The 15,072-nt window shown below is 44.6% G+C and overlaps 1 protein-coding gene across 2 annotated transcripts in view; it reads right to left on the reverse strand.

Annotated features, from left to right (window-relative positions):
* Window positions 1-15,072, reverse strand: part of ANXA3 (annexin A3) — an 84,441-nt gene that overhangs the window by 63,753 nt on the left and 5,616 nt on the right. For both annotated transcript variants that reach the window (XM_073637083.1, XM_073637081.1), the window contains exons 2-6: window positions 14,112-14,143; window positions 9,075-9,162; window positions 8,448-8,542; window positions 5,509-5,622; window positions 1,762-1,852 (exon numbers count right to left, since the gene is read on the reverse strand). In XM_073637083.1, the coding sequence (XP_073493184.1) occupies window positions 1,762-1,852; window positions 5,509-5,622; window positions 8,448-8,542; window positions 9,075-9,162; window positions 14,112-14,126 (403 nt within the window). In that variant the 5' untranslated portion in view covers window positions 14,127-14,143. The remainder of the gene's footprint in view (window positions 1-1,761; window positions 1,853-5,508; window positions 5,623-8,447; window positions 8,543-9,074; window positions 9,163-14,111; window positions 14,144-15,072) is intronic.

The following is a 15,072-nucleotide window of genomic DNA, read 5'->3' on the forward strand; positions in this document are numbered from 1 at the left end:
AATTTTTTTAATGTTTTTGCGCTTTTACATAAAACTTTTAAAGAAAAAATAATTATCTTTGCATCGCTTTATCCTGGGCGCTGTAACCTTTTAATTTTTCGGCTGATGGAGCTGTATGGCGGCTTGATTTTTGCGGGACAAGATGATGTTTTCAGCGGTACCATTTTTATTTACATTCGTCTTTTTGATCGCGCTTTATTCAGCTTTTTTCCAGCAGTATGATGAAAAGTCATAGTTTCTCTTTTTTTTTTTTACGCTGTTCACTGAAAGGGTTAACTAGTGTGACACGCTTATAGATCGGGTCGTTCCGGACGCGGCAATACCAAATATGTGTACTTTTTTTTGTTTATTTTTATTTTTACCTATAAATCTGTATTTATTAGTGTACTATTTTTTAAAAAAAACAACTTTTTTACTTAGTCCCACTATGGGACTTTCACTTTTTTCACAGATATAATGTATTGCAATGCACTAGCAATTCCGTACAGAACATTATACCTATATTGAAAGCTCCTGAGACTAAGCTGTGCATTGGTCTCAGGAGCTTTCCGTAGCTTGGTGATCTGGGGGTCGTCATGACGACCCCTGATCACCATGGCAATGGTCGGGCCCCGACCATTCGGGGGTGCCGACCTGAAGGCAGAGGGAGCATCCAGCCCTCTGCCTTGTCTCCTGAATGCTGCAATCGCACTCAATCGCAGTGTTCAGAGGGTTAACAGCCTGGGGCGGCGCCGACACCGCTCTTGGCTGTTTAGTGCCGGAGCTCAGCCACTGGTAGCGCTGAGCTCCGGCACTGATAGAGCAGCGGACGCTGAAATTTCAGCATCTCCTGCGCCATCATGCTGTGATCGGTCAGTCAGATTGACTGACCGATCGCAGCGATCTGGGTGCAGGTACTGACGGCATGGGTCCCTGCACCCCTTCTCGTGCAGCTCAGCTGTCATGGACAGCGGTCAGCACTGAACTGGCACAGCGTGTTCACATTCTGTGCCAGTTCAAAACTATGAAGGACACTGCACGGCAAGGAGCGGTAATTTACACCTGCTCATGCCGTGCAGTGTCCGTCATTGAGCGCTATGGGGTTAAGGTATATAAACACAGGAAGTAATAATGCAATGCTTATTAAGGGTTAATAATAAAACCTTAAAGTTTAGTCACTGATTATTCCTCAGACATTGCCAAATTACTAATTTTCGATACTTAACCTTATTTTGCTTCACTCCCTCTCAAATTCTATGCTGCAGTACTGTTTCAATGCCCATTTCATACTCCTTTAGTAGCTCCTTTTAACGGCTACTCAGTAAGATCTGTACACTGTACTCAGTAGGAGACTTTCCCCAAGTACATACAAGGATGGAAAGCAGAGAGACTCAGACATGGAAAGCCTGTACTCAGATTGCTTTAATTCTGGTACAACAGGTGACAAATCTACATCCGGGCTAGTAAAGTTAATCACAATGGTCATATCTGTATTGCGCTCCAAGAAAATGCAGAAAAGGGCTAAAATTAGCACAGAATTAGCAGGAATTACTACAGGGAATATTATGGTAGACTGTTGCTCCCTACACCAATACCCCATGACCTTGCAGAGGGTCCTGTAAGCTGTTTATCAAAGGACATTTAAAAATAATCCCGGCACTAAGATAATTTGGCATCTGTGCGATTAAACCATACACCTACGTTTTAGCAAAAAAAAATAAATAGTTCAATGCCAACTCATTTACATAATTTTGTAAAAATACTGTTTTATAGGTCATGTACCAGAGTAGAAAGCATCCCCCACTTCTTTCATCTGCTTGCTGGTTCGCGATGCCAGAATTTCTACTAGGATGTTTTCAGCTGTTCCTACACCCTTGAGATTAAAACAAGAAAAGGAAGTTACAGTTACCATGGTACGATGACTGCATACCCTCAAATCCAATGAGTCTTGTTTATATGTATCACAGCCTGGATCATAATTCATAATTTGTATGCATAATTCTGCAGGATGTCACAGGAAACAGTTGACAGGTCTATTGATAGATATAACCTCATCCTTTAAAGCAGGGGTGCGGGAACCTCCAGCCCGCGGTATCCTTTTATACTGCCATGGGGCAGATTCACGGGGACTGCAGTGCTTGGGCTGGCGACCACGTTTTGCTGGCCATGGACCCTTTAATTGCTCCTGAGGCTGCGAACATGCGCACGCAGCATTCAATACAGAACGCTGTGACGCGTAAGCTGAAGACGTTGACGTTAGTGATGAGCGAGTATGTTCTGTTAACCCTTTCAGCGAGTATGCTCGGGCAAACACCGAGTATCTTCCACGTGCTCGGGTGTTATGTTTCAGTCTCTCTGTGTGCATGATTTGCGACTGTTTGACAGCTTTAATACATGTGAGGAATGCCTAAGCAGCAGACATTCCTCACATGCATTAAAGCTGTCAAACAGTCGCAAATCATACACACAGAGAGACTGAAACATAACACCCGAGCACACGGAAGATACACAGTGTTCGTCCGAGCATACTCGCTGAAAGGGTTAACAGAACATACACGCTCATCACTAGTTGAGGTACCTTGGAGTCAGTGTGCTCCAGTCTCACCAATGACAGCAGAGGCCCCAGCCCGCCCGTCCGGTCATGGCTTTAGGCCCCCCGTCCGTCCGCCCGTCCGGTCATGGCTTTAGGCCCCCCGTCCGTCCGCCCGTCCGGTCATGGCTTTAGGCCCCCCGTCCGTCCGTCCGGTCATGGCTTTAGGCCCCCCGTCCGTCCGTCCGTCCGCCCGGTCATGGCTTTAGGCCCCCCGTCCGCCCGGTCATGGCTTTAGGCCCCCCGTCCGCCCGGTCATGGCTTTAGGCCCCCCGTCCGCCCGGTCATGGCTTTAGGCCCCCCGTCCGCCCGGTCATGGCTTTAGGCCCCCCGTCCGCCCGGTCATGGCTTTAGGCCCCCCGTCCGCCCGGTCATGGCTTTAGGCCCCCCGTCCGCCCGGTCATGGCTTTAGGCCCCCCGTCCGTCCGGTCATGGCTTTAGGCCCCCCGTCCGTCCGGTCATGGCTTTAGGCCCCCCGTCCGTCCGGTCATGGCTTTAGGCCCCCCGTCCGTCCGGTCATGGCTTTAGGCCCCCCGTCCGTCCGGTCATGGCTTTAGGCCCCCCGTCCGTCCGGTCATGGCTTTAGGCCCCCCGTCCGTCCGGTCATGGCTTTAGGCCCCCCGTCCGTCCGGTCATGGCTTTAGGCCCCCCGTCCGTCCGGTCATGGCTTTAGGCCCCCCGTCCGTCCGGTCATGGCTTTAGGCCCCCCGTCCGTCCGGTCATGGCTTTAGGCCCCCCGTCCGTCCGGTCATGGCTTTAGGCCCCCCGTCCGTCCGGTCATGGCTTTAGGCCCCCCGTCCGTCCGGTCATGGCTTTAGGCCCCCCGTCCGTCCGGTCATGGCTTTAGGCCCCCCGTCCGTCCGGTCATGGCTTTAGGCCCCTCGTCCGTCCGGTCATGGCTTTAGGCCCCCCGTCCGTCCGGTCATGGCTTTAGGCCCCCCGTCCGTCCGGTCATGGCTTTAGGCCCCCCGTCCGTCCGGTCATGGCTTTAGGCCCCCCGTCCGTCCGGTCATGGCTTTAGGCCCCCCGTCCGTCCGGTCATGGCTTTAGGCCCCCCGTCCGTCCGGTCATGGCTTTAGGCCCCCCGTCCGTCCGGTCATGGCTTTAGGCCCCCCGTCCGTCCGGTCATGGCTTTAGGCCCCCCGTCCGTCCGTCCGGTCATGGCTTTAGGCCCCCCGTCTGTCCGTCCGGTCATGGCTTTAGGCCCCCCGTCCGTCCGTCCGGTCATGGCTTTAGGCCCCCCGTCCGTCCGTCCGTCCGGTCATGGCTTTAGGCCCCCCGTCCGTCCGTCCGTCCGTCCGGTCATGGCTTTAGGCCCCCCGTCCGTCCGTCCGTCCGTCCGTCCGGTCATGGCTTTAGGCCCCCCGTCCGTCCGTCCGTCCGGTCATGGCTTTAGGCCCCCCGTCCGTCCGTCCGTCCGTCCGGTCATGGCTTTAGGCCCCCCGTCCGTCCGTCCGTCCGTCCGGTCATGGCTTTAGGCCCCCCGTCCGTCCGTCCGTCCGTCCGTCCGGTCATGGCTTTAGGCCCCCCGTCCGTCCGTCCGTCCGGTCATGGCTTTAGGCCCCCCGTCCGTCCGGTCATGGCTTTAGGCCCCCCGTCCGTCCGGTCATGGCTTTAGGCCCCCCGTCCGTCCGGTCATGGCTTTAGGCCCCCCGTCCGTCCGGTCATGGCTTTAGGCCCCCCGTCCGTCCGGTCATGGCTTTAGGCCCCCCGTCCGTCCGTGGCTAATATAATAAGGCTGTGTGCCCATGATGTGTTTTTTTAAGCGTGCCATGTTCCCCAATGATAATCCGCATGTGCTATGCACATGCTGCGGAAATTTCCGCTGCAGATTATCATTGCGGAAAAAAACGCAGCACTACCAATTATTTTGCGGAAGCGCTGCGTTTTATCCGCCATTGACTTGCATTGGAACGCATGGATTATGCATCACTGCATCTGTACATGCGGAATCCATGTGTTTCAATGCACGGATGGTACCCGGGTCTGGAGGAGAGGAGACTCTACTCCGGACCCGGGTACCATAAAACCTGTAAAAAAAAAAAGAACAAAATAAAAAAATAAATATTATATTTACCTTCTGATGGCCCGCGGTGTGCTCGTCTTCGCTTGCCGGCATATCGAAAAATTACCTGCGCTGACGTCATTTAGTCATGTGACGGCAGGTCCTTCAGTGTACCGAGAGCTGTCGGCAAGCCGAGACGCATCAAATCAAGACTCCGGGGGCCATCAGAAGGCAAGTATATATTTATTTTTTACCATTCTTTACGGTCACACTATACAAATCCATGCCGATTGCATGGATTTATATAGTCTGACCAAGTTGTCTAGCACTTTCCAAGTGATACCAAAATCGCTTGGAAAGCGCTTGTCAACCCGCATGCGGAAATGCATGTGAAGAACGCTTCACATCGGCTTGTCCCTGGCAGAAAAAACGCATGTACTATACGCATGTACAATCCGCATGCGTTTTTTCTGCCAGGGAGATGCAGAAACGCTCAGAAAAAAATCCGGAGCATTTCTGCCTCGTGGGCACATAGCCTAATATATACATCTATATTCTAAAAGGTACTTGCACAGTGAATGTAAATAAAGAAGAACATTACTTTTCAATTTATTTTACACAGAATATTTTGTCTTTGGAAAAAGAATACAAGCAATGTAATTAGTCAAGTGGAGTAGAATCATAACTTTAATTGTGCTTACGACTCATGACCATCTTGGCATTTTGAAGATGAAGGTAGTTGGCTGGCAAAGTGTAGTGTCAATTTGGTTACAACCTTACATCTTACATGGATTGAGCATATTGTTATAAAAGTGTTAAGTCTATTGCATACTTAATTGGCATCCTGTAACATAAGGAACTAGCACATGGAATCTTTACTAATGGAATTACAAAGAATCACTTCTCCAATACAATGTAACTTTCTAGTTCCTACCTTCATTGACTTCTTTAACTGTTTTGCATCAAACACAGCTGGAGGCAATATGAGAGACACCATAAGATGTTCAAAGTTTCCTGAAAGATCACCTTTCAAGTCATCCTTCAGGTCCTAATTGTGAAACAAATCCCATGCATTATTACCAACCACTTAGATCACTTATACAATTATACACATGGCGAGATCAGCACCTAGATTTTTGGCTGCATGTTTTGTACAGACGAGAGGTGTCAGGCTGTGTTCACACGATGCGTATTTCATGCGTTTCCGCGGCGTTTTTGCAGTTGCGTAAACGCCGCGGAAACGCATGAAAAACGTATGGTAGAAGGGAAGCAATCTTCCCCAATGGAAATCCGCATGTGCTGTGCCCATGATGCGGATTTTTCCGCAGCGTTAACGCTGCGGTCAAAAATCCGCAGCATGTCAATTAATTTTGCGGAAACGCGGCGATTTCGCCGCCATTGACTTGCATTAGAACGCGCCAATTCCGCAAGACAGCATTTGTACTTGCGTAATTGGTGCGTTCTAATGTGCGGATGGTACCCGGGTGTGGAGGAGAGGAGAGTCTCATCCACACCCAGGTACCATTAAAAAAGCTGTAAAACAAGAATAAAATAAAAAATAAATGTATTCTTACCATCTGTCGGCACAGCGCTCCCGCTTGGTTCCCGGCACTTGCAGTGAGTTGTAGGACCTGCGGTGACGTCAGAGTCATGTGACGGGTCACGTGACGCTGACGTCGGCAGGTCTTTCAATTCAAAATTGCCGGCGAGGGAGAACAGATTGAGCAGGACAGCGCGGGCCATCGGAGGTAAGTATATACACTCTCTCGGTTCACACTGTATAAATCCATGCTGTTTGCATGGATTTATATAGTGTGACCTAGTTATCAAGCACTTTCCAGGTGATGCTAACATCGCCTGGAAAGCGCTTGTCAATCTGCATGCGGAAACGCATGTGAATCTGCATGTGGATCCGCATGTATTCTGCAGGAAAAACGCATGCACAATCTGCATGCGTTTTTTCTGCCAGGGAGATGCAGAAACGATGCAGAAATTTTCTGCTTCATTTCTGCATCGTGTGCACATACCCTTAATGTTTCACCAGTAAAAACAGCAGCAACTCACTGTAAATCCATATTCCTTTTGCTGCACTTTTTTTTTTCTTTTTTTTTTAAAGCTGAAAAACCTGCACCTGCAATACTTTGCTCGCACTGTAAGGCTGAGTTCACACGATGCGTTTTTCATGCGTTTCCGCGGCGTTTTTGCAGTTGCGGAAACGCCGCGGAAACGCATGAAAAACGCATGGTAGAAGGGCAGCAATGTTCCCCAATGGAAATCCGCATGTGCTGTGCCCATGATGCGGATTTTTCCGCAGCGTAAACGTTACGCTGCGGTCAAAAATCCGCAGCATGTCAATTAATTTTGCGGAAACGCTGCTCTTTTGCCGCCATTGACTTGCATTAGACCGCATGGAATCCGCATCACTGTATATGTTGATGCGCTTTTCATGCTGTCTAATGTGCGGATGGTACCCGGGTGTGGAGGAGAGGACTCTCATCCAGACCCAGGTACCATTAAAAAAAAAGAATAAAATAAAAAATATATATATTCTCACCTTCTGACGGCCCGCGCTGCGTCCTGCCGACTTCCTGCGCACTTCGCGGTTGAATGAAGGACCTTCGCTGACGTCAGTCATGTGACGGGTCACGTGACGCTGACGTCGGAAGGTCCTACAGTCTTCACTGCCGGCAGCCGGGACCGATGAGGCAGGACACCGGGGGCCATCAGATGGTAACGTATAGATTTATTTTTTATTTTTTGACATCACACACTATATAAATCCATGCCGGTTGCATGGATTTATATAGTGTAAAGTTGACAAGCACTTTCCAAGTGATGCTAAAATCGCTTGGGAAGCGCTTGTCAACCCGCATGCGGAAATGAAAGTGAAGACCGCTTCATTTCCGCATGTCCCTGGCAGGAAACCGCATGTACAATCCGCATGCGTTTTTTCCTGCCAGAGAGATGCAGAAACGCTCAGGAAAAAATCCTGAGCATTTCTGCATCGTGTGCACATACCCTAAAAGCCTCAAAAATGTAGAAACTTTGAAGTGCTATGACTGCTTTTTAGGATCCTCCTAGACTTTTTTCCTTCTTATGGCACATTGTGAAATCTTCTCTCAATGCACTGCATTTTTATAGCCGTATAGGATTTTCACAATATATCAACTAATGTTGGAAAAAACCTGCTTGGACTGCGCCCAGTCCAATACAGTAATTAGTGATTCTTGAATTAAGAAGCACTCCCATCAAAGTTTTTATCCTCTTAATATATTGCAATCACCATATTATATAGCACTGTACTGTATACTTACAATTGCTCATTTTGCCTTTCTACCCACTTAATTCTTCTCTTTTTCATTAGGTCTATGACATCACGTGATTAAAAACTGACTAGCTGAATCCTTCTAAGCTCTATGTCAATTTTCACTGTGCGACTCAGGTCACTGCAAAAATCAATGGCAGGGCGGAGCAGCCGAGTCAGGAGTTGAAAAGGGGAAAGATAAATGCAGGGAAAAAGATGCTTCCTGTTTCTACATAGAGCAGAGAAAAGAGAAGAATTAGCTGGGCAGAAAGGCAAATGAGGAATTCAAAGTACACAGTGCTAGATAATATGATGACTGCAATATATGAAGAGGAAAAAAACTTTGATGGGAGTGCGACTTTAAGGTGGCTGTACAAATGCCGTACAGTTATTCCTCCTGATCCCCCTTTTCCTCTACACATGCATGATTTTTATGGTCACTAGTCAGCCAGTCTCACAGAATAAAAGCTGAATATTTAGGTCAGTCCCAAGAATGAATTTTATCCTTGGATTATTTAAAAAATAATATTATATATATATATTATTATATAATTATATATATTTATTACCTTTCCACATGCTGCCAAATATTCTTTTGCAATAAGCTGTCTTTGTGAATTTGACCTCTGTGTAAGAATATTGATTAAGGAATCTTCATCAGTCCCTGGTAAAAAAACAAAAACTTTTTTTTGCAATTGCCAAACATATGCAAACACTAATATAACTTTATATTATATTAATAATATAGTCTATAGCTCAGCGCTGAGGAAGCAAATTAACTTTATTCTCCCCGACAGCTTCAGTTTCAGTCACCACTTTGAGTATACCAAGTGGCGGCTGTAACCGCGTCCCTGGGCCCTGACTGACACTCGCTCTGCATTGGGGCACGGTTACAGCCACCTCTGTATTCTCAGAGTGGTGACTGAACCCATGCCGCCTCCTTGATTGAAACTGAGGCTGTCGGGTAAAATAAAGTTAATTTGTTCCCCGCAGCGTTCGGCTACGTGCAAACGCTGGACAGGTTGATAACGCTATTAACCTGCAGATTAACCCCATATCTGCAGGTTAAGAGACGATGCAAACAAAGACTGCTCTTACAGCGAACCTGTCAACAGCAAAAATTGCTAAGCATTAGCCAATATTGATAAATATGCCTCATTATCTTTCAACACATATAAAACCATAAATATACTCACCAAGGCCTTTAATTGCTTTCCTAACCGCATCAGCATCTCTGCCTGCACTGAAGCCTGGAAAGTCCTTCACAGTTCCTCTGTTGCCAACCTGTAAAGATATATCAGGTAAATAGCATTATTTTAAGTTTCAGATGAAACTTTGCAAAGCACAATTTTCATAAGTGAGCCACTGCTAATCTTTGAATATGTTTTATTGCTTACTGTACAAAAACAATAGCAAGCAAAATCCTTCCCCCACCATAAGCATGTACCAGGAAATACTTGTCACTGCTTCCACAAAAGATTTCCAGTGCTGTCACATTCCAGACTACCTCCCCTACCAAGGCTGCCAGCCAGAGCATTACTGTATAATCTGCACAGTGCTAACGTAGAACATTGCTGCAATATTTGATAAAAACTATGCACAAAACAGTTACCCCACTTCACAAACTTAAAGAGGACCTTTAAGGAAATGTTTGATGTTCAACTGGACATAAGATGTACCGTAATAGTTGCTGCAAAGAGGAAAAAAACTTTTTTTTATTTCGTCTATGTAACAGATATTAAAAAAACAAAGTATTTTACCCTTAATGAGTTAATTTGTCAAGTCCAAGTGAGTGTTAGGCTGTGTGCCCACTATGCGTTTTTTAAGCGTTTCTGCAGCGGCATTTCTGCCGCAGAAACGCTTAAAAAACGCTTGTTAGTAGGTCTGCTACGTTCCCCAATGATAATCCGTATGTGTTCTGCACATGCTGCGGAAATTTCCGCTGCGGATTATCATTGCGGAAAAATCCGCAGCACTACCAATTATTTTGTGTAATCGCGGCGTTTTCGCTGCCATTGACTTGCATTGAATCGCTTAATATCCGCATGACTACATGTGCACATGCGGATATTAAGCGATTCAATGTGCGGATGGTACCCGGGTCTGGAGAAGAGGAGACTCATCCAGACCCGGGTACCATAGTACCTGCTAAAAAAAGAATTTAAAATAAAAAAAACACATTATACTCACCTTCCGATGGCCCCTGATCTCCTTCTTCGATGCATCCGGTCTTCCCGGTGTCTCGTGGTGGTGTAAAAGGACCTTCCATGACATCATTCAGTCATGTGACAGGTCACACGACCGCTGACGTCGGTGGTCGCGTGACCTGTCACATGACTAAATGACGTCATGGAAGGTCCTTTTACACCACCACGAGACACCGGGAAGACCGGACGCATCGGAGAAGGAGATCAGGGGCCATCGGAAGGTGAGTATAATGTTTTATTTTTTACCATTTTTATTCTTTTTTTTAACTAACTTGGTCACACTATATAAAATTCATGCCGGTTGCATGGATTTATATAGTGTGACCAGGTTGTCAAGCACTTTTCCAAGTGATGCTAAAATCGCTTGGAAAGCGTCTGACAACCTACATGGGAAATCGCATGTGCAAAACGCGTGAAAAACGCTTGTCCCTGGCTGAAAAAAACGCATGTAAAATCCGCATGCGTTTTTTCTGCCAGGGAGATGCAGAAATGCTCAGGAAAAATCCGTAACATTTCTGCATAGTGGGCACTTAGCCTTAAACAGTTTTCGATGGGGGCGTGTACTTCTCCCTGTATGAATGATGTTAACTAGGGAAGAGCAAACATGTTCAGATATGGAGTTATCCAAGCGTGCTCAGGTTCGGATAGAGGAGCCGGGTTGCCAGAGTCCATTGCTTGAGTAGCCGTGACCGCATTTTTTGTGTTGTACTACCTCACAACATGGAATTTCACTGTTTTTTTGAGGATTTGCATCAGTTCATGTAAAGAACATGCCTACAACTGAGAACAAATTATTATTATTTTTTTTTTTTTTTTACAGTGAAGCAAAACAAATAGGACAAAATAAATGAAAAGGTGTGCATAACTATTCAACCCCCTAACGTCAATTCTTTGTAGAGCCTTCTTTTTGGCAATTACAACTGCAAGTCGCTTTGGATAAGTCTCTGAGCTTTTCACATCTTGCCACTGGGATTTTGGCCCATTCCTCAAGGCAAAACTACTCCAGCTCCTTCAAGTTAGATGGTTTCCTCTGCTAAGCAGCAATCTTCAAGTCTGACCACAGATTCTCAATTGGATTAAGGTCTGGGCTTAAATATAAAAAGTACTGCAGTGCACATGCGCCGGGCTCTTTTGACCTTTTCCCACGCAAGTAACCCATCTACATAATGGGTACAGAAATACTGCAGAAAATATGCAACATGAAAAACTCAATAAAAAGCTCAATGTTGAAACGCAGCCTAAATAACACAGGTCACACACTCAAGCTATATTATCTTTCCATTGACTGAAAACACCATACTCCAATTTCACCTTCAATGCGAATCCTAAATATTCACATATTTTTCACACTCACTAACATATGATAAATGATTTACCTAAATAATAAAAAATAAAATGACAAAGTCTAATATTTTTGCTTCATTTGTTTGATTTGGACCTTATCTATTTGTAGGTGTTAACTGAAAAACTGATGTAGTTTTAAGTCAAATTTATGCAGAAATATGGAAAATTCTTAAGGATTCAGAAACTTTGAAGCACCACTGTACGCTAGCACAGTCAAACGTTTTCTAAAGATCTATGTATTTCCTATGGCTAAAAGTTAAAAATAAAAGTGTGACATTGATATCACTGTTTAGTCTTATAATAAAAACCACATTCAACGCAAGAGCCAAAATAATCAAAAGGTGGAGGCCTGGAGATCTGGGAAGGCTTTTATGAGGCTACTCTTGAAATCAATTGTTTTCACATACTCTGAGGTAATAGAGCGTTTTGGATAATCATCGTTTCTCCGCAGTAAGGAGCAGCTATTGAGTTTTTTGTTTTTTTTTTTACAGTCACTACCATATGACTGGAGTAATTTACATATGTATTTTGTGCATGTCAGTAATAAATTTAGTGCATTTTATGAACTCTCTGACTGTTGTAGGTTTGAAAAGGGTAAAACGCATATAATTAATTTGGTGCATATCAAGTACACCACTGTGGAATCAGTTTATGATCAACTGATAAATTTTAGTACATAAGAAAGATTTAACAAACTGAATGTTCCAGAATCCTTGTGCTATTTGGGCTAAAAAAAGAGTGTCTCATGGCTTGCACCATATTTATTGTTTTAGACAATTTATCACCTTATCAAATGTGGCTTGTTTGAAAAATGGAAAGGTTTGTCAGAAAGGGGGGTGTAGTCTAGTAGGCAACACTCTGCGCAAAAAATGCACTGCAGCATGTGCACAGAACATTCAGATTTTCATTGGGGACCATGGGGCACGTATTACCAAGCGTTTTTAAACGTTTCCGCTGCAGAAATTCCGCATCAAAAACGCTTGAAAAACGAATAGTGGGCACGCAGCCTTAGGCTATGTTCCCACGTGTTGTGTTTTCGTTCAGTCAGAAATTTGCAGCAAAACTGATCTATGGCAGGAAATCAGCTGTGTTAAATCTGCAGGTTTTGCAGCGTTATTTGCACTGTCCTTCTGTCTCTATTTATGCATGTACATAAAGTTCTGTGAAAAAAAGAACCCCATTCTATATTGCCATCAAAAACACTGAAAAAAAATATACCAGCATTTTTAGTGAATTTTTCAGCATTTCAGCTGCAAAAACGCTGAAAGAAGTGACATGCTCTATTTTCCAGGAACACAACCAAGGCAAAAAAAAAAAAAAACAAGATGTGGGAACAGAGAATTCTATTTTCTCACAGACTTTGCTGGTACTGCAAAACGCAGCTGAAAATTAGCAAAAAAATCTGCAGCAAAATACGCTGAAAAACACAACATGTGGGAACATAGCCTCAGACTAGACTGGAAAATGAAGAGCCAGTCCTTCTGCAGCAAGTACCTGTGAGCTGCTGACAGCTTATCCTGAAACATTACCTGAAATAACAGGTACAGTTTGCAAGTGTATCATTCAGTTTTAGTAAACTACAGTCCTTAGGCTATGTGCCCACGATGCAGAAATGCTCCGGATTTTTCCTGAGCGTTTCTGCATCTCCCTGGCAGAAAAAACGCATGCGGATTGTACATGTGTTTTTCCTGCCAGGGACAAGGGGATGTGAAGCGTTCTTCACATGCATTTCCGCCTGCGGGTTGTCAAGCGCTTTCCAAGCAATTTTAGCATTACTTGGAAAAGTGCTTGCCAACTTGGTCACAACTATATAAATCCATGCAAACGGCATGGATTTATGTAGTGTGACCGAAAGAATGGTAAAAAATAAATATAACTTACCTTCTGATGGCCCCCGGTGTCCTTGTCTCGGCTTGCGGGCAGCTCGCGGTAGCTTAAGGACCTGCTGACGTCAGAGGCCGCGTGCCACGAACTGCCGGCAAGCCGAGACAAGGATACCAGGGACCATCAGAAGGCAAGTATAATATTTATTTTTTATTTTATTCTTTTTTTTTTTTTACAGGTACTATGGTACCCGGGTCTGGAGGAGAATCTCCTCTTCTCCAAACCCGGGTACCATCCGCACATTGAAACGCATGGGATCCGCATGTACAGATCCAGTGATGCGGATGACATGCGTTCCAATGCAAGTCAATGGCAGCGAAAACCCCACGCTTCCGCAAAATAATTGGTAGTGCTGCGGATTTTTCTGCAATGATAATCCGCAGCGGAAATTTCCACAGCATATGCACAGCACATGCAGATTATCATTGGGGAACATGCAGACCTTCTACCAAGCGTTTAAGCGTTTCTGCAGTGGAATTGCCGCTGCGGAAAGGCTTAAAAAAACGCATAGTGGGCACACAGCCTAAACCTTTTTTCAAGAGTCTGATTATACTCAGATCTCACCATTGTCTGTAGTCTAAGGAAAAACATGCAAAAATTGCATCAATTTATCTTACCATTTGTCTCCTGAACCAAGAGTATTAAAATAAGCACAAAAAAGGTCAGTAATGTTACTGAAAAGACAGACTCCCCAGCAGCACCTCACTAAAGGATTGTGACTCACAGTTTGAGAAGCTCTGCACTGAACATTCTAGCTTGGTTTATGATGTAAGCCGCCTGACTATAGTCTATACTTACCCACACAGATAACATGGTGATTCGAAGAGAACCTAGTAAATAAATAAAATAAAAAAAATCAAGTCAAAAACAATAATTTACATTTCATATTTATCATCCAAAGACATTTAAAAAAAAATCTAAAAATCTTCATGGTTTATAAATTTATATGATTTAAAAAAAAAAAAAAAAAACACCCTCAACAACAATGCTATTTTCTAATTCTTTCCAATTATGTATTTGATGTAGTGTAGGTACCTTTAAATATTTACCGATCTCTGTCTTTCCCTGTTTCCTGAGATGCTGTGGTCCTCCAATCAGACTAGCTAGATTACACAGGGGATCTTGTGTGGATTGGACTTTAATTTCATAATTTAAGTCTAAAAAGGACCCTCGTTCTGAGCACCACTCCATACAGCAGTTCCAGGGTGAGCTGACAATGATGAGTGTGCAATTGACTCAGAAGATTACCAGAGCAATACTGGAAACTGGTGAAGATAGGCAAGTATTTTATCTACACTACATCACATACATATTTAGAAAGAATTAGAAGATATCTCTCTATATACAACCGGCGCCTTACACCAACCGGATTGCTGCTGTTTAACCATTTATATACTGCTATCAATCTCTGACTGCGACATCTAAATGAGGCAAGTGCATAGCTCAAAACGTTCCGGCACCAATCAGACTCCCTGTTACACAATAGCAGAAAGCCGATGGATTGCCATGGAAGCAGGGGGCCTATGAAAAATACTGTGGCTGGGGTTCATTGAATCAGCGAAAATATACGCTTCAAAACTGTCGTATTGCAGAGTATAGTGCAAGTGATAAAATAAATGCAGGTTCAAGTGGGGAACTAAGATATGTTAAAGGAATTATAAAAAAAAAACAAAAAACCACAACACCCCTTTTCCCCCTGTTCAAAAATAAAAAAAAATATTAAAAAAAAGAGAAAATCATTTTGTCTTGTTGTGTCTAT

This window comes from Phyllobates terribilis, unplaced genomic scaffold, assembly GCF_046119375.1.
Source record: "Phyllobates terribilis strain yellow unplaced genomic scaffold, ASM4611937v1 Scaffold_1__5_contigs__length_1240528914, whole genome shotgun sequence".
Taxonomy (NCBI): Eukaryota; Metazoa; Chordata; class Amphibia; order Anura; family Dendrobatidae; genus Phyllobates; species Phyllobates terribilis.